This window comes from Simochromis diagramma, unplaced genomic scaffold (assembly GCF_900408965.1).
Source record: "Simochromis diagramma unplaced genomic scaffold, fSimDia1.1 OVJJ01000781.1, whole genome shotgun sequence".
Lineage (NCBI taxonomy): Eukaryota > Metazoa > Chordata > Actinopteri > Cichliformes > Cichlidae > Simochromis > Simochromis diagramma.
The window spans coordinates 1,140,225-1,163,901 of NW_024386832.1; the positions used below are offsets into that span (position 1 = coordinate 1,140,225).

At 41.3% G+C, this 23,677-nt stretch overlaps 1 protein-coding gene across 10 annotated transcripts in view; it reads left to right on the top strand.

Moving 5' to 3' along the window:
* Positions 1–23,677, top strand: part of fbrsl1 (fibrosin-like 1) — a 276,651-nt gene that overhangs the window by 75,879 nt on the left and 177,095 nt on the right. For 9 of the 10 annotated variants that reach the window (XM_040028516.1, XM_040028511.1, XM_040028512.1 and 6 more), the window contains exon 2: positions 5,008–5,232. In XM_040028516.1, the coding sequence (XP_039884450.1) occupies positions 5,008–5,232 (225 nt within the window). The remainder of the gene's footprint in view (positions 1–5,007; positions 5,233–23,677) is intronic. The other variant, XM_040028507.1, reaches the window with a different exon arrangement.

Sequence of the window (23,677 nt, forward strand, 5' to 3'; positions counted from 1 at the left end):
CACTTGTACCCACACAGATACACACACACAAACACACTCCACTCCCCATGCAGCCTGGAACAGCAACAAAGCTCTCCCATTCTGTTGCCAGGGTAACGTGGCCGGGTCAAACCAGTCGAGCGGTCTCTCCTGTTCCAGGCTGAGACCCCCCCACCATCACCGTATCGCTCCCTCTCTCTCTGTGTTCGTCCTTTTTATCCTCTCCTCTCTCCCGCTCTTTTGTCAGCCCCACTGCCTCATCATATCTTAAACCACTTCTTCTCTACTACCGAGGTCACTGTCACTTTTCTATCCTAGGCAGAACAAGGTAAAACGAGAGAGGTTCACTACTTTGACCACTAGTTAAAAGCTTCACAGATGAATAGCAAGGCTTTTAACATTGTATAAAAAAGTAGACACGACATCAGGGGAATAAAAGAAGGCTGCAAGTTATGTTTTCATATTAGGCTTGCATAGACCTTAAAGGTAAAGAAATGCTATGATGAATGTTAGACCTTCACCTGGTGTACACTGAAGTGCACTTTCACCAGCTAGTAAGCTCCGTCACAATTATCTGCATCAGTATTTTATTCTTTTGATTTGTAAATGTTTTTAACAGTACACAGTGTGATACACTGCTCCATTGTGTGCAGAAATAATTTCACAACCATTTCATAAAAGAAAAACCCTACTTCAGGCCTTTGAAATATGGAAATGATATCACAACTAAGCTGTTGCTGGCAGACACGGTGATGAATTACCCTTCTACTCCTGGAGCTATTATAGATCTGTTGTCTGAGGCATGGACTGAATAAATGGAAATAACACACACAAACAATTAAAATCTGTTTATTTAGAATGCAGCAGACATGAGGCAGCAATGAGAGCAGGTGCAAATGCTCTAAACAAAATCTAATTGCTGTGTGCTTGAGCTTGAGCTTCTGATAATGCGATTAACAGAAGCTGTAATGCTGGCAAACACAAAACTAGACTGAGAAGCATGACACATTTTTATGTGTAGATCTACATCCTTTACTCTCACTGTAGCGCTGTGTAGTACATTTTGCCTCCATTGAAATGGCATCTATAATTCCTCAGTGGTATGTTGTGAGATCTATGCAAGAGGCTGCAGAAATTAATACATGTTGATATGACTTAACACTGCAATATATTGTTTGCATGCCTCTGGCGATGATCTGTGTTTTCTTTGGAGTGGCAGCTGCTCAGCATACTGCCCTTGAGGCACTGCCACAACCTGCCACACTATATTAGCAAGAAAGTTTGAGTTTTGAGCAGCTGATATTTATTTACTCCTGAGGCATATTTGTGTTTTATTAGTTTGCATTTCACTTGAAACAGACATGTAGCGTGAAGGTCAAAGAGATAGTGGTGAGATGTTTGAAGCTTCACCAGATTCAAGTTGGATATGCACTATGTGCGTAAATTGGTGTTGCACCTAGTGTTTGGTTTTCTGGCTTTAAATAAGATGTGTATTTGATCACATGTTAATGGTTTACTGCAGTCAAACTAAAAAGAATGTGCAGCAATGTTATATTCGGTAGTCCTTTCATTTTTAATGATTTAAGGATTCTCTGTTTTCTATTATGTGGATTAGAAAATATCAAAAGAAAACCTCAGTAATATTGCTAGATTTGGTTTAAAGGTAGCTGAGTTTACTATGATAGACAATAATAGATGAAAGTGGCAGGGGAATGGTTCGATTTTGTGAGGGTTTAAAATGTAGAAACAAACTTAATTATGGCTTTTTATCGCTACAGGGGAGGATTTTCCTGAAGATAACGCTGATTTTCTAAGCCCACAAAGATGATACCAGTACAGTCAAAAAATGAAAGCTCTTTAAAGACAGATTTAAAATCAATGATTGCCATGGGAGCTCGTCTGTTAGTACCACCTGGATGTTGCATCTTGAGAAATAAATGTGTCTACTCGTGAGGAGAAAAGAGTTACTTTGAGTCACCGTGTGATATCACACCACAGTGTGAACTTGTGGGCAGGGTAACGGCCGTTTGTGATGGGGTAAATATGTAACCCAGTGGAATAATACAAAATATAAATACCAGCACAATGATTTTAGTCCAGGCATATAATGTGCATTTTAACTGCAACTATTTCTTGAGCTCTTAACAACGTACCATATGAAACATTCTTACAAGTTGAAGCAGAAACATCACACATGCAGAGCTGGGGTGTTCTTTCAGTTTTAACTTAAAATTTAATTTTCAACAAATTTTTATTTTTTTTTTATGTTTCCTACAAATTTAGGTTTCTATTAGTTTCTCCTGCAGACAAATACAAATAACATAAGCAGCTCCTTAAAAGTGAGTCTTTCATCTTGAGGAACTGCCGTTTGGTATTCCACACTCTGCTCCACTTTCTGCAAGTTCTGGTTAGAGTGGCACAAACCTCACAGAAGATCTCTAAAGCAGCGAAATAATAATGACTGCCAGCTACAGGGGAAGGTGCTGGAGTTGGGTTATGTGTAACCATTAGGCGTAATCCTTTTTGCAGAAGCAGTTGGGGGATATGGATATGCGGTGGGATGGCCTGGGACTAGCTGCTTAACATGGATTAAAATGTAAAAATAACAGTGAAAGGATTTTCCACTACTAAAATGATGAGTGATAGCATCATTCTTTCAGACTTGGCTTGCCCACGCATAGCCTCAGATTGAACCTGAGATCTGTGGTCTCTGGTTTCTTTTACAAACAACCGTAGCACTCATCTTTTTAAACTTGTTTTTGTTTAAGTGTTTGTTCTTGTTGTTTACCATTCCTGTTGTGAAGCACTTTGTGATATTTATCTTGAAAGGTGCTGTGTAAATACTTGACTCGCTTTATTTACTATGCATGAAAAATGATAAATCCAATAAGATTCTACCCCATACAATAAGACTGGTACATTAACTGTTTTCTTCTTAACAACACAACAAAACATTGTTGGTCTTATTTCATAAAGGACGTTTATATCCCAGGGAGGTTTGCTGTGTAAAGTGACCTTTGGCTCAACAAACAGCTGATTCCTTTCACAATGAAAATGTGATTTCCCTGTGATCGGCAAGTGTTGTACCCACTCTTAAAAGGTGTGAGAGAAGAACTTCTTATACATAGAAAACCCTGTTTTTAAACAGCTCCTTTCATGAGGCGTGGAACTGCAAGCTATGAAACAGTTCAGCTAGAAATATTTTCAGTGTAGGAAAAACACAATTTATGCAGGACTCCTGGGTTCCAACATAAAAGTGGGTTTTAGTTAGGTTCCTTTCTCTTGGCAGTTACATTTTTGGAGATTGATTTTTGTCCTCCTTTCTATGGGAGTATTGTTTTTTTTTAAGTACCTGATACATAAACACCTTTTGTCACGGAAGGTGTCGTTCATTAGCAGTTATGAGCCTAATGTGCTACCCATCTGCTAATCTCCCACCTTTGGAGTCGATAATTTGATTATTCATATGGAGCACAGATTCATCTGCAGTTAGGCTTAATGCTGCTGGCTGTGAACAGATGCTGAAATGTGAACTTGCAGCCCTCTGGCCTCAGCTCCATACGGCTTCCAACAGAGACGCGTTGTCCTGTGCCATTCAAACACACAGTGATGACCACCGGCTGCAGGACATCACCAGCTCAGTCTTATTTTCAGATATGGAAATAAGGAGCAGCTGAAGCCCAGGAGGAGGGAACAATTCAGACACTTGACACAGAAGTGAGGCAGACATCAGGGGCTGTCACGGAATAGGACTTGTGCATGTATGCCAACACGTGTGCGCTTTTTTTATTTTATCATCTTGGCAATGGCTTTGACTTTACTCACTTGCCAGCTTTATTTGACCTTCCTTTGACCATTTGTGTCTTATTATGTGTTATAAGTATGAGTCTAGAACAGCTGATCTGTGCTATGAGATGGGTTCATAGCCATCTTGAGCTCAAAGTGCAGTACCTTGCAAGGAGGAGTTGTAGAATATGTCTTGTCTGTGCTCCCATTGATTATCCCGCCTGAATTACTGAGGTTTGGTTGTTCATAGAGGCATCACCAGCAGTTGAGGATCAAACTAGGGCTGCAGTTCATGGGTAATTTCATTATTGATGCTCATTCTTTTTATTTAAATTGCAAACTAAAAAATCCACTCATGTGAGCTGTTCACCCATCTCTCCCTAGAAACTCAGTTGTTCGTGGCAGCTTGAAGAGATCCTGAGGCTGAGCATATGTGAAGGCTAACCATCAAACTTTACCTCAGCAAAACCTTTTAACATAGAATATTATTCATCTAACGTTTCGTGCAGTTTTACCAGTGTAGTGACTTCAGTAACAAAAGCCGCAGCCACGTGGCTCTGTTATACGTGTTGGGCATAAAATTGGGGAGGTGAGGACGAGCTGCCGCTGTATAACATACCAGCAACTTAGAAACTGTCTTTAAATTCCAATAAACAAGCACTGCTTTCATACAGGGCATTGCTGAAGCATGAAATCAACAACTAACAAGGTTAAAGGGGGAGATTGTGTGGTCATAGACTAAATGTAAAGCTGCTGTATTTTCTCCAGTGTGTGTTAAAGCAGCACTTCATATCACAAGCTCATTATATCTGAGCCATAAAGTGATTATAGGCTCCAGTAAGGCATTGTTCTGCTGCTGACAGGATTAAATATGACTTTAGAGAGAGGGAGCGTCACTGCTCTCTGCTCAAGTGTTTGCTTGCTTTGTATAAGCCAGAAGTGAAAGGGGCCGCACACTTGACTATTTGCCAGCTGCGGTACACCCTCCCTCTGTTCTTTTGCACATTTATCTCCTGCCAGTTTGTATATCCATCTAGACCTGTCTGCTTTGTTCTCGTTGAAGGATTCAAAGAAAATCCTTGAGACACCAAAGGCTGTAAATCTCAGTGTGACACTGATCAGTATCTGTCATTCAGTGCGAGCACAGAATTATTTGAGATTCACTACTGCTGACTTGTTTAGTTCAGTTTCTTTGATTAATACTACGTAATTGCCAAGTTCTAACAAAATCTTTTTCTGCAGAAGAAGAGTGGAGTTGTGAAGACGCAAGAGAAGAAGGAGAGGTGGAAGGAGAAAAAGGCGGCAAAGCGTCAGAAGAAGGAGGACGAGGAGGTGGAGGAGGAAGAGGAGAATGTTCAGCCAGTGGTGGATCCCCTGGAGAACGGCTTCCTTCATCACGCCCAGCGGGAGCAGGAGAGGATGAATGAGAGGCTGCTGAAGAAGACTTACTCCAAGAAGAACAAAATGGTTAGTGTGTGCCTGCACGGCATTTTAAAGTCAAAATATCCCACTGGCTAGAAGTTCAAGTAAAGTTACAAAGGTTGCATGCATGTTGCATGGATTCTTGGCTTGTGTTTTGCTGACAACAGAACAGAGACTTGCACTCTGTCCATGAAGGAAGAGGAGGCGGATGCTTGGGCAGAGTTTGAATCTAATTTAAAAGGCAGACTGCAGACTGTCTTTTTCTCCAGATGCTTTCCATCCTTATCCAAATCTAATGTAAAATTTGAAGATGTTGAGGGGATGGATATTATTGTCAGCTGCTTTACTGATTCTTGCGTTCACTGGGACTTTGCAGTGTTATGGATGTCGCTTTATGTAGGAGACATGAGTTATCTCTGTCAATGAGCAAACCTTATTCAGTGTCCAGAACTAGAGAAAAATCATTAACTCCAGAACATTGTGGACTTCTCACCGATAAAGTTACTTTTACTTGGGCAGTATTGAAAAATGGTATATGGCATTTTAAAATTAAAGTGGTTCTCATTATCTTTGATATCATATTTGTATGAAAGGGCTTTGTTCCTTCCTTATTCCTGTAGTTAGAAATAGTGTTTCTCACATTTTTGTTTGTCTTGAGTTTAATCTTTGGCTTTTCTTTTGCTGCTGGATAATGAGACTTTCTTCAGTGGGCAACCTACAGGCAATCTTCTGGTGACTAAAGGTTTTTGGTGCACCACCTAGCAACCATTTGCCAACCTGTAGGATATACAAATTTTTCCCTTGCAACTGGTGGTTACCAGAGAGTCACCAGCCTTTCTGAATGGCTGTTTAGGTAGTTTAGTTTATTAAGATCCCCATTAGCACCTGCAATAGCAGTAGCTACTCTTCCTAGGGTCTGACTAAAACATTCTCATACATAAAAGACGTACTAGGGCTTTAGCAGTTAATTTCACAGTCGCTGCCTGCAACGTCTAGGACTCACTAGCAATTGGTCAGGGAGTACTAGTATTTTTCCTCAGTGACTAGTGTTTGGTGTTGGTGACCATCAGGTCTTTAGGCCTGTATGAATGAGGCCTAAAGCTTTTTGGCTTATTGTTTAAATTCGTTTTAAACCTACAAATGAATAAATATCATAAACAAACGTTTCAGTTTGCTACCCGCCGTTCCTTTAAGCTAGCCTGACCTGTTCACCAGTGCCTTTACTGTTATGACCAAATCTGTTGTGACAAAAGGGAAGAACAGGTGTTGCTCAAATGGGCCTTTGAACAGAGTACAAGTTTGCATTACTGTGATACTGAAACTTAGAGACATCTGGAAGTCTTGTGATTGAGTGATGCAAGTACAGTTATTGCCCACGTCAGCATGCACTGAACAATGACTGTAGTAACTTTACTTCTTACACACTAAAGTCACTTACCACAAAAAGGGGCTTCACACACCTGTCATCCACAATACCACTCTTAATAAACTATAATACAAATATACTATTCAACCTCAGGTTTCCACTTTTGCTCATCAGTTACCACAATAAATGCTAAGTTGAAGAATCAAAGGAATCTTATGCTTTGAAGCTACTGGGTTAAGCACTAGTTTTTTGATTGATGTATACATGTGTATGTGCACACAAACACTTCCCTAAATAAATTAATCAGTAACGCTATAGATACTATCTGTGACTCACACAACAGCCGTCCTTGTTCTGCTCTACACCTGAACTATTTTCTACCGGCTGCACATTCTTGTTAGAGTGAGCCTACAGCTGCAGGCCACAACATTTCATTCGTAGCCTGTACAACTTTGAGACGAGAGAGAGTCATGATTTTTACACATAGACTATATGTAGAATATTCATATAGTCTGTAGTTGTGAAATGTGAGTATGGTTCACTCTAACTTAAGCCTGAACAATACCCATAAATTATATGTCACTTGATCTACTGTCAGTTGCATGTGCATTGTAAATATGCCACCCATGCTGTAGCTGCTTGTTCTGCTGTCAAACTTATGCCTGAATGAACTTGTGAAAACACGAAGTAATAAGTGATCCAAATATGAATGACAGAATTCTTAACATATTGAAGCCAACAGTGTTACACAGCCCACATCTGCCTCACTAAGATAGCCCATCTGTGTGTTAACAGTTTGTTTAAATGGGTGGATATTTTATGCTCCAGTCCAAAGCCAAGATCCACCATAGTGTTGTTAAGGATAAAAGAGGAAATGTCGTCAGGAAGCCAAACGAAATAATGAGGCTATGTAGCCCCGAGGCCTCCTCCACAGACAAAAATATCTCTCTTAGATAAGATTTCCTTAGGAAGTTAACTTGGCTGAAAATGAGTTTGGCTGGGATATTTAGTTTGCTAAGAGACAGTTAAAAATTATGCATTCAGCTGATGCTGTATTTGAAATAGACTGCAATTACTGAACCAGATCTACATCCCAGTACAGATAATAACTCCATAATGTCAGCAAAATGCTGCTGTCAAGTGAAAAAACCTTTTAACTTCTGCTTTGTAGAATTATGTTTTGAAGCATGTTTTTAAGCAGAGAGTAGGGATTAGATCTAAACCTAGAAGAAAAATAAAGTTATCATTTTTTAAATCCCTTTTATTTCTCCTTTTCAAATAATACCCATTAGTAACATTCTCCCTAGGAAAAACCCCGATCTTTGATCTTGAACCACTTCCACAAAAAGTATTTTATCTTCAGACTATAGCAGCGTGGCTGTCGGCCAAACCACACATCTACAGAGAATGTGTTTGTTTTGGTTTTTTCTGTTCAGATGCTAATCAAAATGACCATATCTTTGCTTAATGTAGTAAAATATTAAAACATACATAGGAAATCATAATAGCTACAAATCTGCTTCCAGTCCATTTGAAAATGGAGCTACAGGCAATACTCCTAAAAGGCTGTATACCATAAATACTCCAGTACTGCAGTTATGTGGTCTGATGTGACAACAGCGAGACCGATTCAGGCAGGGACTCTATCAGGGATCCACAGAAATGAATCGGCTCCTTACAAACATAAACTTTTTAGGTGTTTCAACTCCTGAAGGCAGAGGGATCGCACACATCTAAATCCCCATAATAAACACCTCAACCCTATGATCAGTAAATAACTATTTTCCCAGCGGTATAAATCCATGAAGTACCTCTGGCTACATGTGCCCAGGTATTTGCTTGTTACTTAACCTTGTTTAACTTTTAAACCTTCCAATCCCTTCCCCTTTCCTTCTATTAGTTGTTTTCTTTATCTTAGTGTCTGGCTGAGGAATACTGTGAGCTTCTGACTTCTGTTCTTAAGTATGCCTTTAATCCATAACTATAGCCCCCAACTCCCAGATATATTAAGTTGCATCCATATGGTATGGAAAACAGCACACAGTTGCAGTCTAAATCACAATACAAATAAATTATGTTGCATAACTAATGCATTACCTAACACCATGAAATATGAAACAACTCCTTTGCAAGTTCTGTAATTAGCATTTAGAAAGTTGCTGAATGGCTCATCAGCGCTTTAATTGTAGGTACAGTTGGTGTTTGTGCAAAACCTGCTTTGCATCTACCCGCCTGCTCCAGTAATAGAATTTTAAGAGGTTTACCAATATAATCTGTGCGTGTGTGACAAGCAAGAGGATATTTCACAATAATTACACCACACAATATAGTTAGAGCCTACAGACATTTTAATTGTTTTCATTTCTGTTTATCAAATACTCTCATATATCCACAGGTTATTGCATTGCACAGCAAAGCACCTACTCTGTCACCATCTTTTCATATATTTACGAGTCTATCCCTCACGTTTCAAGAGATAGTTAACGTTAGTGTGTTTTCAAGGGTGGCTCACAATGATCACAGTCGGTATAAAAGTTTAATACCAAAGCCTCGTTTCATTTTTGTGACTCTCAAGTGATTATTTACAAGGAAATACTGTAGATATAAGAGGTAAGGAATACAATAGACTGAAAAATCTATTCAAACTCTGTTTGCATTCACCTGTTTGTCTTTACTGTGGAATTCCATGCATATAAAACATATCTGCTTCAGATGGATTGGGCTGTGCCTTATTTGTACGTAATCTGTTCATAACTATTCCCACCTTTTATACTACTCTTATCTGTATATAATCTGCTCCTATTGCACTTACTGCTCTTGCACTTCTGATTAGATGCAAACTGTATTTCGTTACCCTGTATGTATACATGTGTAATGAACTGCAACATTCGTGCTGTTATTTACAGACACATTTATCAATATAAGTTAACAATCGCATGAGCACATTTACACTTAGTTATGTATGGGCGTACTGTAAATTGTTCCATATAACAAAGGAGACTTTGGATTTGCACATGTAAATAAAAGCTTTCTGTAATAACAAGAAAGGAGCAGCCACCCTGCTTTAAAGCAGGTGGTTATGTACAGTTGGGATTTTTCCTGGATGTGACACAGGCTTATTTACAGTTTTACAAATTTTCAGTCTAATAAATCGTGACAAATACATAACCCTTAGTAACTAATACATGTACTTCATAATGATCGAATATACTGAGAGTTTCCACCACCATATCACCCAAAGTACACTTTTTCTCCTAAGGCCTTTACTCTGCCCTCCTCTCTGTCCAGCTTAGTTCTTCCTGCCCATATCTCTTGCTGTTTTGCCGTCTCTTCAGTTAGAGCAGGTGTCTCTAGTGTATGTCACCCACTATGATCTGCAGGCGAGGTGATGTGTCGATCTCCTTGAGGCACCCTGTGGTGCTAGAAGCTTGCCGGAGGACAGAAGCTGCAATGTCAGAGCAGAGTTTGTCACTGGGGAACAAGGATGACACTTGATCCAATTAGAAGACATGTCAGTACCTCAAGAATGGTTAAGTGTGTGTGTGACTTTGTCTATATGCACACCAAGGTCTAAGCTTTCTTGTTCCCATCTCAGTCACTCCATGGCAGAAGCCATTTTTGCAACAGTCCAATGTTGTTTACTGATGTTGTTGTCAGCGCCGAGGTTTTTTGATGTCCAGGGCGGACATTGTTTGAATTGGGCAGGATAGTTTGCATCTGTTGTTGTGCTTGTTCTTTCAGCTCCTCCCTCCTCCTCACCCTATCCCTGCCATCCTCTTCTGTCACATGAGCCGTGTGTTCACTGCATCCCGAATCTTCTCTGTGTCCAGCAGCTTCATCTTTATCATCCTTTGTCTAATATATCCACTGTCCCTACTCTACACATGACCAAAGCGTCTCGGCCTTGCCTCTCCAACTTTGCCTCCAAACTGCTCAACGTGAACTTGTCCCTGTGATATACTCATTTCTGCTGCTGTTCGTTCTGGTCACACCCAGAATCTTCAAAATTGCCACCTGCAGCTCTGCCTACTCTCTTTTTTAATGCCTAGGTCCAAACCATACATCATAGGGGCTCTTACTACAATCTTCTAAACCTTCCCTTTCACTCTTGGTGCTATCCTTCTGTGACAAATCACCTCTGACACTCATCTCCACCCGCCGCACCCTGCCTGTACTCTTTTCTTTGTCTCCCTCTCATTCACAGACATATATTGTGTCTTGCTTCTACTGACGTCATTCCTCTTTTCTCCAGATCCATACCTCCACCTCCTCTGGCTCTCTTCCACCGCCTCTCTATTCTCAGTACACAGTGTGAACATCATATTCCATGAAGACTCCTACCTGAGGAGGCTCAGATTCGATCCCTGACGTAATCCCAACTGTACTTTGAACCTGTCTGTTCTCCACCGTCTTGTTGTCCTCATAGATGTCGTGCACCACCCTCACAAACGTCTCCGTCATTTCTGTCTTCCTCATTCATTACCACAGTTCCTCTCTTGGCACCCTGTCATATGTTATCTCTAGATCCACAAAGACGCACTTAAGCTCCTTCTGGGCTTCTCTATGCTTCTCCATAACTCTCAAAGCAAATACGGCATCTTTGGTGCTCTTTTTCAGCCTGAGGCCACAGCCTGCTTACTGATAGTCCCCTCTCTTCTTAACCTACTTTCAAGTCTTTCAAATATCTTGGTGGTATGGCTCATCAACTTTATTCCCCTGTAGTTCCTCCTGCTCTGCAGATCACCCTTGATCATTCTTGAAAATCAGTACAGTTCACTTCTCTGTTCTCTATTCCTGAGACATCCTCTCGCTCTCCAGGATTAATGTTAAAACAAGCAAACTTTAAAATACATACTAATGAAAGTCTATAACTCTTCAAAGAACCTTACCTCGTTATAAGCTCAAACTATTTTCTAAGAAAAATAATAAAACAAACAAAGAACAAAACAGAATAACACGGCTTTAAATATAACACATCCACCTGTCAAAGGCGAAGCATTATTAGAGTACGAAAGTTAAGGCAATATCCATAAACATAAAAATAATAGAAATATGTTTTATCACTGCTGTAAGACTTTGGGAACACCGGTTGCAGACCACAGCAGCGTGCTGAAGGGGTCATGAATAACACATAATGCTAACTTGCCCATGCACGCATTCACTTCACCATTAATGTCCATTAGCATTTTGCGTTCTACAAACCCTGCTAACAGCGTGATATAGCAACGCATCTCTGGATGCTCTATTATTAGGTAGCATCCTCCACATCCCCATCCAGCCTTTTATTAGCAGCCAGCCTGTGAAAATGAAGCTAGCACCCTACATGCTCCTGTCATAGTCTAGCTGCTTCAAGACTACTTTCCCAGCTTCATATCAAGGTATGTGTATACGTAGTAAACCAGCTGGAGACAGATCAGATTAGCTGAGGCATTAACAGTGCATCGGAGCATGGTTCAGGGGCAGTTTGAGAGCTGTGATATACAGTACGCAAGAGCACCGCTATGCATCAGCAGTGGTGCAGCGGTAATGGAGGGTTGCGATCAGGATGAGTGATAACACTGTAAGGCTGGTTGTTATCTGGTGAGCAGCGACCCTGAGCGGTAGCAGTTCATCTCATAATATCTCTCTGGGCTAACCGCACTTCAAACTGGGAATAAGGTTCAAATGGGCATCAAGGTGAATCCTCCTGACGGTGTCTTACTGTGAAAGTTTATTGTTGTTGATAACAACACTTTGGTTGTGTTCATAGAGAAAACAGCTGCTAGATGAATCGAAGTAAATTACTGTTACCATAAAGAAGCTGCTCACTTTGGCAAGAAGGTACAAGTTTTGCAAAAAGAATATCTTTATTCTCCCGAGGCTTGACCTCTCACATCACGGCAATGTTGCTTATAAAGTTGTCATTGATTGAGAGGCTGTTGTACGTTTAATGAGATCAGACCTAAAACATGGAATCCTTGATGCAATTACAGGGCTGGAAAGCTTGTAAGTAGTAGTGTGATAGAAAAGGTCTTTATTCCTGTTTCTCAGGTTAACACTGTAATTTAACAAGGAGCATTATTAGAGGAGTGGATAATGAGGTAGGCTGCAGAGGTGTCTGCAGGCAGAGTGTGTGTGTGTGTGTGGGAGCGCATAGAGAACGACAGGGATGAGCAAAGGACTAGTAAGAGACCTTGACAGATGAATTGGGTAGCTGTATGTAACCTGAATATGTATGCATGATTGCATAGCCGATAACTGTCATTGTGACATGAACAAAAAGCAAGCGTGAGAACACACAAATGCCTGTACAAGCAAGAAATACGTGACTAAAAAACTGTTTCACTGAGGGATTTTTTTAATCAGAACTTGCTCTTGGCTGGCTTACCTGTGAATCCTCAGTATTAGAGTATTTTATTGTGTCTTGTTACCTTTGTTGAATTAAACATCTTAGTCATTTGTACCTGATAACTTTGCATGCTGAGATTATCAAAAGCAAAGTGGGCTGCGTAAGCTATACCAACACAGAGCGGAGACCTTTAATTCAATAGGTTTGGTGCTATTTTTAACACACTGTAGATTCTGCAGCCTTTTTCACAAATATTATCAAGCTGTACTTTGTCATTCCCCAGCTGTGTCAGTAACCTGTTCCAGACCACATTCACAAAATCATTGTTTTTCTAATGTGGTTTGTTAGCATTAACCATGGTTTAAAGGCAGTGTTTCAAACTGAAGACAGCTCATTTAGGATTTATTTGCTGTGCGTGTAGCTACACATTGGGAAGGTTTAAAAGAAATGATTTATGACTAGCGGACCAAGAAATTACATAACTGAACATTTCCATAGTTTACAGCACAGCTAATAGGATACTAGCATGTGAATTACATACAGTAAATAAGAACAGAAAGAATAGAAATCAGACTGACTGTTTACTGAAGAGCAAATATATCGCCGTAATAATTTCTCTACTAGTAACACATATTTTATAAGCTAATCTGATACTGATCCTGGTAGATGATATATAAGAGTCAAGACCTTGTGCACATGATAAAAGTACATTATTCAAATTCATTACATTCCTGGTAAGGGAGGCAGTGAACTCCTGTTCCTGAGATAATTTTCCTGTATGAATATGCGTCTCGTGTCATGATCCGGCTGTGTGCAGGCAGGAAATGGACCCAAACGCAAACTCACTAGAAACAGGACTGAACTCAAAATGGCAGCTTTTATTGCTGAACAAAGAACGTCTACAAAACCTAAACTGAGAAGAATCTGACAAAACACACACAGGGAGCAACACACAGCATGATCACAACACTGACACAGAGAAACACAGGGCTTAAATACACTGGGAAATAACGAGGGGACTGAGACACAGAAGGGGAGCACAGCTGGGAGAAATTGGACATAACGACACCCAAGGGAAGCGAAACTCAAGACATTCGCGTAGGACACAGACCTTCAAAGTAAAACAGGAAATGTAACATAGACGCAGACTTGAGTAGGGGAGACAGAGCAACTAAGAAACACAGAGAACAATAACAGGGAGACACAGAGGGCGGCTACGAAATACTCAGAGAACTAAAGAGAATACAAGAAAGCCAAACTAAGACACTAGACTAAAGAATAAACTGGGACAACAAAGAGCTAAGATCATAATACAAAAACTCAGAGACACAAGAAACTCAAAACACTGGGCCACCGACCCAGGACGGTGACATCTTGAAGCATTTTCTTTTCTCTGTACGCTTTTTAAACTTTCCTAAATACCATCTATTTTTGTGCCGCAGACGGACTGACCACAGATTAGGTGAGAGGAGCCAAACTTGTCCCCATGGGTTTCCACTGGGGCTGGTTATGTTGACTTTGCCTGGGATGCCGGGGGAAGGCTGGGAATGGAGTCCCATCAGTGTTGAAACAGAGGTTGGGGAGGGCATAGAAGGATTTGGTGCCTACAGTCTGAACTAGTCCAAAGACAGTTTAATTTGAAGCTCAGATTTCTGCTATGACTCATGTATCACATGGATACAAGGTCCATGCATGAATGTGGCTGTGATTGGAGCAAAGAATTCACTGAGTAGTTGCCTCTAGGAATATTTAGCCCAATCACCCCTCCACTCTTCAAGTGGAGCCTCCAAGCACCTTTAGCAAGAAGAGAAGAGGAGGTTATGTAGATACTGGAATACATCCAGAAATAAAGACAAGGGAATGACAAATAACAGCCAAACCTACACAACTACTGCACCAGCTGTGCTTAGTCAGGTGGATATTGCTCCGGACAGTGAGCAAAGATTAATGTCAGGCCATGTAAGGTGCTGGGTTGCTTCACTGTTGAGCTATAATCATGCACACATCCCATCACTTTTAACAAGTCATATTCATTGAGATACAGCAGGGCTACTTCAGAGCAGCCACTCTGGGGACAGTTAAACCTGCATGGGAACATTAAATTAGCAGAGGTCTGAAGTCATGCTCTGTTGGAGCTGGGGCTATTGCTCCGTGCAAGCATGGAAGTGGACCGGAGGCGAGGAGAAGCGCCTGCTGGATATACTGTTTTCTTTGTGATACTGCAGTATAAGGATAAGCGCATTATCTTAAAGTCATGGTTAATTTTGCATTGCAGTACAGAGTGTTTTCAGTGCAGTTGTTAGGTTTTATACTCAGGAGGCAGGTGTTAGCTGTAATAAATTTGTCAGGACATAATTTGTATGTGCTTTGCTTGCTGGCTAGTTGTGATTGCTTTCTTTTTTTATGTAATTTATTAAAGTGGGACCTCCCAAGCTACATCATATTCTGGTTTTGCATCTGCTGGAGAATCTGTAGCTATAGCAACAGATATATTGCTCCTGGTAGATGTTTAACTAGAGCAGACAGCAGGGAGAGACACTTTATTACATCTTGTGCTTTATGATTTACTGGATCATTGTGGTTTATATTACAGTAATGTTTAGGGAGCTGTTCAAAAATGTGTGCTCCAGGAAATCTTGGGTATCTGGAGTCGTATTCCTCCAGCAAAGGCTTTCTGCCAAGCTGCGTCTCATAGTTTAAACAGCGAGTCATGTGAGGTCAGTTTTATTGCAAAAGGCTTTTTATCAAACAGGCTTATCACAAAGGTCTTGTACAGATGTAAACAAGAAATGAGATTGCAAACTGTGTGTGAGTGTGTGTGTGTGCCATTTGCAATGCTCACTTTTAACAAAAACAATCTATCTCTAAATCTACAGTTGTCACAGGAAGCACACTGTCGCTTTGAACCTGAGCAGGCTTTAACAGGCACTGAACGCCACACTTCAGTTCACCGCAGGGGAGCAGTGAACAAAGTGTTAGAAATGAGGTCGTTCAGCCCAGATTCTCAGATTGTGTTGCCTTTCATGTCATTTCAGACCGATATGTTAAAGTCAACCGATCCAGGCTTTTTTTTAAATGTAAATATAAATGAGGAACCGTCACGAAATGTTGCCAACTGAAGTTATGATTAGGATCATTGGCATTATAGTGCAGTAGCCTTTGCATTTCCTCATTACACGTGTTAACCATTTATTGGATGAGGAACAATATAAGGTGAGTTGATTTGTTTTTTTATGTAATATGTAATATTCTCTCATAACCCTGTACGGCTGGAATTTTACATTTCCAAGTATTTCACTGAGTTCCCTGTAAAGTGTTAATATGTATGTGGAAACTATTTAGTACTGTTTTTGAATCACTGCTCTTGTGCTTTTCTCTGTATATCATTTAAACAGAGTTTGGTGGCTGTCATAATAAAGTTTTCTACATATATTTTTGTAGGTGGCACTTTGTGTTGCTTCCTATTTGTTACAGCAGATCCTTGGTCCTGTGTTTTGTCTGAGCTAAAAACAAATGTAAAGATAAAAAGTGGCAGATTCTGGCTTGAATGGTTTGTTACTGTTTCAAAGATTACAAAAACTTTGCCAAAAAAGAAAAAAATGTACTTCAGAGTCTCATATTAGTTCAACGATAGGACTATTTGACCAGGTTTCCTGGCCAAATGTGTGTGTGTGTGTGTGTGTGTGTGAAGCAGATAGCTGCTGTACTTGTAACAGGTCTTTTGTTTGGAGGCCTGTGTTTTGACAGGCCTAAGAGGGGTAAGACAATGGAGTGACCGTGCTGTATCGTGATGTGTTCCTGCAGCTGCCTGCTACGCTCCACTAATATTGCTTGCTTTCATCAAGTGCTTACAAGTGCTTCATTCTCTCCTTGTCACAGTTTGTTTAGTTTGCTTAAGTTAATTAGATCTTCTGTTAGCACCTATTTAATTATGCTCTGTGTAACTGTTGTTTTGCTCGGAGAATGTGTTTTTGTGTGTGTGCGTGTGTTCCAGTGTGAAGTGCATGCTTTTATTTTGTGTGTGTTCCTTAATGGGTTGTAGGTAATCACTTGTGCACTCATTGTGCTCACATCTGTGTACCTCTGTGTGTGTATCTAAGCCTTTGGGCTTATGAATGTATAGATTGGTGTGTATTTGTGTGTGTGTGTGTGCGTGTGTGTGTGTGTGTGCGCGCGTGTTCTCATCCTCGCTTAGCTGGGATGCGGTGCTAGGCTGCCTGGCAGCATCTGAACATTTAAGTGTCTGTCATCGTTGCCACTTTAGTCCATTAGGGTCACTACATTAATGGGATCTGCTGAGGCCCCTGCCCTTGTTTTCATAGCCAAGTGCCTGGAGGAGATGTGGAGGGGATGACTTGCAAAGCTGGACTTTTATAGACAGATTAAATGGGATTACTGATGTCACCGAGACATATGTGATCTCTGCAGCCACAGTTTTCCTTTTCTTTTTCAGCGTGCACAGATTTGCCGTGATACAACACTGACCCCTGCTGTACTAGTCAGTCATTGCACCCAAATGTATGCGGAGGTAGTGATGATGGCGCGTTAACCCTTTAAAAGACTGCACTGCATCGTCCATTGGGGGTCACTGTTCCCATTTGAAAAAGAAGGTGGAAGCCTCTGTTGTGTCGTCCTGCCATTTTGACTGCCTAATTTAAAGCATATCAGGGATTACAATACTGAACCCAGGTGGTGGATCTTTTGCGGTTTCATCAACGTTTCCTGTAGTGTCTCGTAATGTCTGCTTAATGTGGCTTCTAAATGTTGCCATGAAAACAGCATCGTCAGTGCTAATGAAATGCCTCTGGAATGCTGAGGCTCATGTGTGGGTGGTATATACCTGCACTGTCGCTCCTTAAAACAGCAAGCATCTGCACAAGGTCAAACATGTCCAAATCAGTAAGAACTCTCCTAGCATTAGCTTCATATTGACACGAGGAAAGGGTTGGGTTTTTTTTAAGCTAGACATATTTGAAATGTTTGTGTTTAGAATGAGTTTCTGTATGTTTTAATGTGTTGTGATTTAGGGGATATGTGTGTGCAAGCAGGCAGCATGTGTTTGGTTCCTTTTTTTCCTTTTTTAAAGGCCATTCACACAGTAGCAATTGAACCAGAGGCTATAATTGTGTTTTCATGTACTATAGATCCTGTCATTAGGCCCCTGGGTCTGCAGGCAGTTATATGATGACAGCTGACAAGGGGGCGCGGCTCCTTTGAGAATGACGGGGAGGGAGTGGGGGGAGGGGGCACATACACAAAAGCCACAATTACTTCCTGGACGGTCCCCAGAGCTCAGCGGTTGGAGTGTGTATGTAAAATGATGTGGGAGAGGCCATTTGCAAAACAAAGAAAGGGTATTGGGGGGGTGAGAATGATTGCTTTTGCACGATAGAGCATATACCCTGAGGTGGGGGGTAAAGCGGATGACTAGGTGCTGACACACCCACTAGTAGTCCTTGAGGAGTTGGAGGAGTTAGGGGTGTGGTTCTTGTGGTTTACCCCCTTGGAGGGAGGTTTGTCCCTTGGGCCCTGACAGCAGGGGATGGTCGAGTGAGTGAACATCAGTATTTTCAGTCAAAAGTTACAGATCCCCTTTAGATTCACAATAAGACCCTGAAGAAAATTCAGTTTGTATAAGAAAAGTTAAGAAAATTTCAGAAAGAATTTTATTAGCATGAGTTGTTAAGTGTCCGTTTTTCAAAGAAACTTGTTTAATAGGCCTCTGTTCAAAACCACATAACTCAGTATAGGAAACAAAGAGCCTTTAAAAATCCTTTTGAGCATTTTCACATTTTTAGAAACAACACATGGGAAACATTAGAGAGTAATTGGAACATGTGACATGTGATTGAAGTCAAAGGCCAGGCTGGAGCCGTGACACTGAACTGCAGACATAACAGCATCACCAATTAGCAGTGCATTGTTGCAATACTGATTGGATAATATCTGAGCAGTGCAGTGAGGTGTGAGAATGTTTAGCAGGGTTACAAAGCTGAATTAGCCCAGTCGCTTTCAGTTTAATTAATGACCCAGTAGTGGTAGTATAATTGCTTTTCAAAGTGTGTCCCTTCTGACTCTGATGTAGGGCACTGCACATAGCTGTCTTGGTTTAAATGCCCAGTTCAGCTCCCACAGGGCTCGTCTTTGCCAGCACTCCCCCAAACCGCCAACCCCCGACCTACACCGCTGCTTCAGCCGCACAGGGATAGGTATGACATGTAGTGGTCCACATGAAATATTCAGAAGCAATTTCCTCTAAGTTTGAAATAATACCTTGAAATGTTAATGCAGTCTCAGTGTGTGTGTTAAGTGGAAAGCATTCTAAGGTGCCTGCGTTTGCATCGTCCCAGTGCAGCGGCCCCTGTGTTTGAACTGCTGCTGATGTCAGGCAAAAAAGCTGCAATGGAAATCCAACATAGCAAAGAAAGGAAAGTCCGAGGGGGCTGTTACCATCCCAGCAACTAGTCCACATCCTTAACAGCATGCTAGTAGACACACTTGTGCTTGGAGCTCTTCAAATGACTTGCACACACAAATCACCCATACGCTACATGCTGTCGTAAATGCCCATGCAGAGACGTTCTTTACATCTGTCTCTCACACACATGGACACATTCACACCATTGATGCGCCGTTCAGACAGTTGTTCATTGGAGGTTGACAGGTGCACCAGCATTCCTGGTTCTGAAAGGTTCACCACAGCTAGTGTTTTTATACAGCAGCAGGCCATGATCTGATATCTGCTGCCATTACTCTGGCCTCACCCACTAGGTGCCTCTTCAGCTTGATCGTTCCAGAGACACTGTGATGCTATCAGGCTCGGTGATGCCTCCATCGACTGATACACTCCGTGGATTAGGCGGAGACTTACCACTGGCTGTTTCTGGCGAGAAAAGCATTGCAGCGCGTCTGCAGAAGCTGACACAGCTCAGTGTAAATATTAATGCTATGAGCTTAAAAAAAATCATCCAGTGTGATTTGTATATCAAGCAAATCAAGATTGTTATCATTTTATTTGTCAGCTGGAAGCTCACACAAAACTATACACACACCCTCGTTCAGATTGTCTTTCCGCTCACAGTCAGAGGCAGTGAGCCTCGCAGGGGAACACACACTTGGTTGCACAGTTCCTCTATGTGCTTTTGCCCCTCAGCCATGACAGCAAGGCATTAAATATTAGTGATGTTTCACGGCAGGTTTGTAACACAGTTACACTCATCCGGTTCACCTGTCCACTGTCTTTGCACACTTTGGGGCTTTGCTTTGAAAGACCTGAGACAAAAGGTTAGCTTGATGGGGACCAACCTACCTATGAGCTTTGGGCAGTGAATGGACACACACGATGTGGAGAAGTTAGCAAGGATTAGCAAACACATTTTCACACAAATACCTGCACATATTGTATAATTAAAGATAACGCATTGAGTTAACACACGTGCTGCAAACATGCAGAAGTGCATGTCACACATCTGTCACACAGGATAAACAGGAAGTGAACATAATGCAATGTCACTGTCACTATAAGATGCTCTATAAAACAGCGCCGTAGCAAATGTCTTATTTTAAATGGTTAACATTTTATGGCAGTACATGATTGTAATGTACTACAAGTTGTTGCTTATGTTGAAAGGAAATTTGTCAAAAACACTCGATTACTACTTTTTGATTGTGACCAAAATGGGATTTAGGTTAAGACTAAATGCAGGTCAGGCCAGGTCCTGACATGTTTATCCATTGAGCTTTCAAAAGTCAAGCATAGTGTCTGCTTTAGCAGTTAACAGCAGAACAAGGGGGAGGGGGCACCACAGGCAGGAGCAGTTGGAATATTAGTTATCTATTCAGCGAGGAGTCTTTGCGCGTCTTGTCACATGACAACCTTGCTTACATGTCTGGCCTTTGGGTGGCGCAGAGGGGCTTGTCGTAGCAAATGACAGTGACCTTCCCAGTCCCCTACTCCACCTTCTGGTGGAATTGATTAGGCATAATTGGAGGGAGTCAGAATCTGAGGCAAGTGGCGCGCTAAATAAATTTGGGTAGTGTTAATTGCAGATTCCACTGTGTCTGTGTGTGGCAGTGTGAGGGGTAGAGAAACACTTAGCCACTGGCTGACAATAGAGGATTAATTGGTCTCCTCCAATGAACATAATTAGACTGATTGTTAGGAGAGATAAAGCAAAGGTTTTATGGGCGCAGCAGCACTGTCAGTGCTAAGAATATCATCTCTTCTCCTCCTGCTTTCTAATTCCCCTTCTGTGGTGCAGTCCTCAGTACAAAGTTAACGCACCTCATTCTACTTTGAGTCACAGAGGAGTTGAAATCCCAGCATATGAGGTAGGAGTGGATCGCAGGTTCACAGTCATCGAGTCTTACAGCGATAATGTGTCTTTAGGGAAACAGTCTAATCTTCTTTTCCAGCTACAGTGCACCCCATGTATTCCTGATCTTTGATTACATCAGTTTTTGAGCTTTTATTAGTCCGAAATACAAACAACAAAGAACCCTGTGCCTGATGAGGGAGCTATCATGCATTGAGATGATGAGAGGGAGTCCTGTCAGCCATCTAGACCATGTGAATCCAATTGTAACTGGAGTTCATTCCTACTCCAAGTGGAAATGATTTGGGAGCCCCAGAGCATTAGTCAGGCTTGGCCAAGACAATCGGCAACAACAACAGCAGAGACTTGTGGGATTTGGGGCCCCATCGCCATCCCAGAAACTCACTGAGCTAGAGCTGGGCTGCATAGAGCTCTGACAGAGTCCTCTTGGATGGTGCCCAGGTCTCATATAGAGAAGGAGGCCCCCACAGATTTCTTCAAAGGGGAGGGCAGAGAGAGAAGAACAATACATTTGACAAGATTCATCAGTAGAGGTTAACCACAAACGGCTGCATGCTAGCTGCTACTATAAATATGACATGAAAAGATAAGATGAAAAACAGCAAACGGAGGAATCAAAGAACATGTCAGAGACTTTCAGCATTTATGCCTCACACAGCATGGGATCATAGCTTGACAAGGCAGGTGTTGGATGTCCTCGAGTTAGACAAACAATGTAAGGCAGTCTTAAAAGTTAAAGTCTTAAATTCTTTGATTAACTGGTTAGTATTCAAAGCATATGTTCACTTTCTAGTACGAAATGCAGTACTGTGCAAAAGTCTTGAGGCACCCCTCAGTTCTTTGTATTTTGCTACCAAGCATCCAGACGCAGCTTGTAATTTTTAAACGTTGTCTTGAGTAACAGTTGTCCCGGCCTTTTGAAGGTCAAAGGTTTTTTTCTTTTTTCTTTTTGGGACATTGGCTGCTTTTTCACTCCAGTCCAGTCCTTATACCTGACCATTTTCAGAGAAATTATTTTGTCATTTGTTGAGCCACTTAACACTGACCTGTGAATCATATGAAAGTAATCATACCAAGTGTTGACTGAAAGGTCATTGTGTAAACTCTGTTTGCATAGATTTCAGGAAATCGTTGGCCCTGTTTCCCATTTTCCTAGAAAAATGGAAAAGAAATGAGGAGTGGCTCATAACTTTGAGAACCTAACTGAATTTATTTTTTAGACATGAAGACAGTCTGGAGACAGACCTCTACTATGGGGAAACATCCATTGTGGGTTCTTCTAGAGTCAAAACTCTTCTATTATGACAGGAAAATAAAACCCACACAATATTTCTGCTGTCAGATCCATGTTTTCGTTTAATTTCATCAACATGTACATTTATTCCTTTCTTTTTAATGTCATATCAAATATAATCTGAAGTGATTGATTGCACCAACATAACAATATTTAGTGAGTCAATCATGTGATCATTGTAGTGTGTAATGTGCTGCATTATTTTAAATTAACCTAGCATCTTTTTGATTTATTTTGTAAATGCAGCAGTGATTTACTGGGTCCTACAGAAGTTGGTTATTTAATCATAAGAATATATAAAGCTTATTGATTATTACAGCCTGAGGCATTTCTTCTCGTGTTTTAGCTTCAGCTTCAAGTCATTTTGAAGCAGTTATTTTAATAATTGATATAACATTTTATGTTGGTGATTTATTGATCTTTCTACGTGCCTGATACATTCTGTCGCTGCTTGGATTTGATATTAAACTGAAGGGTAAATATTTTCATGGTAATGTTCAATTAAGTCGTGTTTCTTTTCTCGATTTTTCCACCCAGGAGGTGAGAAAGCCCAGTACAAGCTGACCTTACTTGTTAAAAGACATTTTCTAAAGTCCTCAAAGAAGTGGAAACATCTGCACAAATGTTGTTTCCATGGACACCTGTCATGTTTCTGCCTGGCTCCGAATGAGAAAAACAATGTCGGGTTTCTGACCTGAACCAAAGACTAAAAAAGTCAGCAAGCTTCTCTGACTGACAGGGAAGCAGCCTGGGGGGTTGGCTGAGCTGAGCAGGGCTGCTGAGGGCTGGGGGTTGAAGACCTTGACTCCTGCACCCGTGGTGTGATGGAGAGACTTGGCCTTGCAGCAAAAAAGAGACGGAGGCTTCTGCTCAAAGCCGAGGTACCTCGGGGAAACATTTTGATGCATGATGGGTGGAATAAAATAAAATGGGATCAACCCGGGCAGCAGCAGTTATTGGTAGAGGGGAGGTGGATGCTGTAGCCCTCTGGCAACACTCAACCTAGGGCTAGCTCTGCTTTCTATCTTCTATGTTTTTCTATATGAAACTCCCACTGGTGCCCTGAGAGAAAACGGGCTGTTTTAAGATGTTCTAAAGAAATACTAGCAGATCGACATATCCGTTTTAACTCAGCTGGGCATTAAACGGGGAAGTGGCTCCCCTTT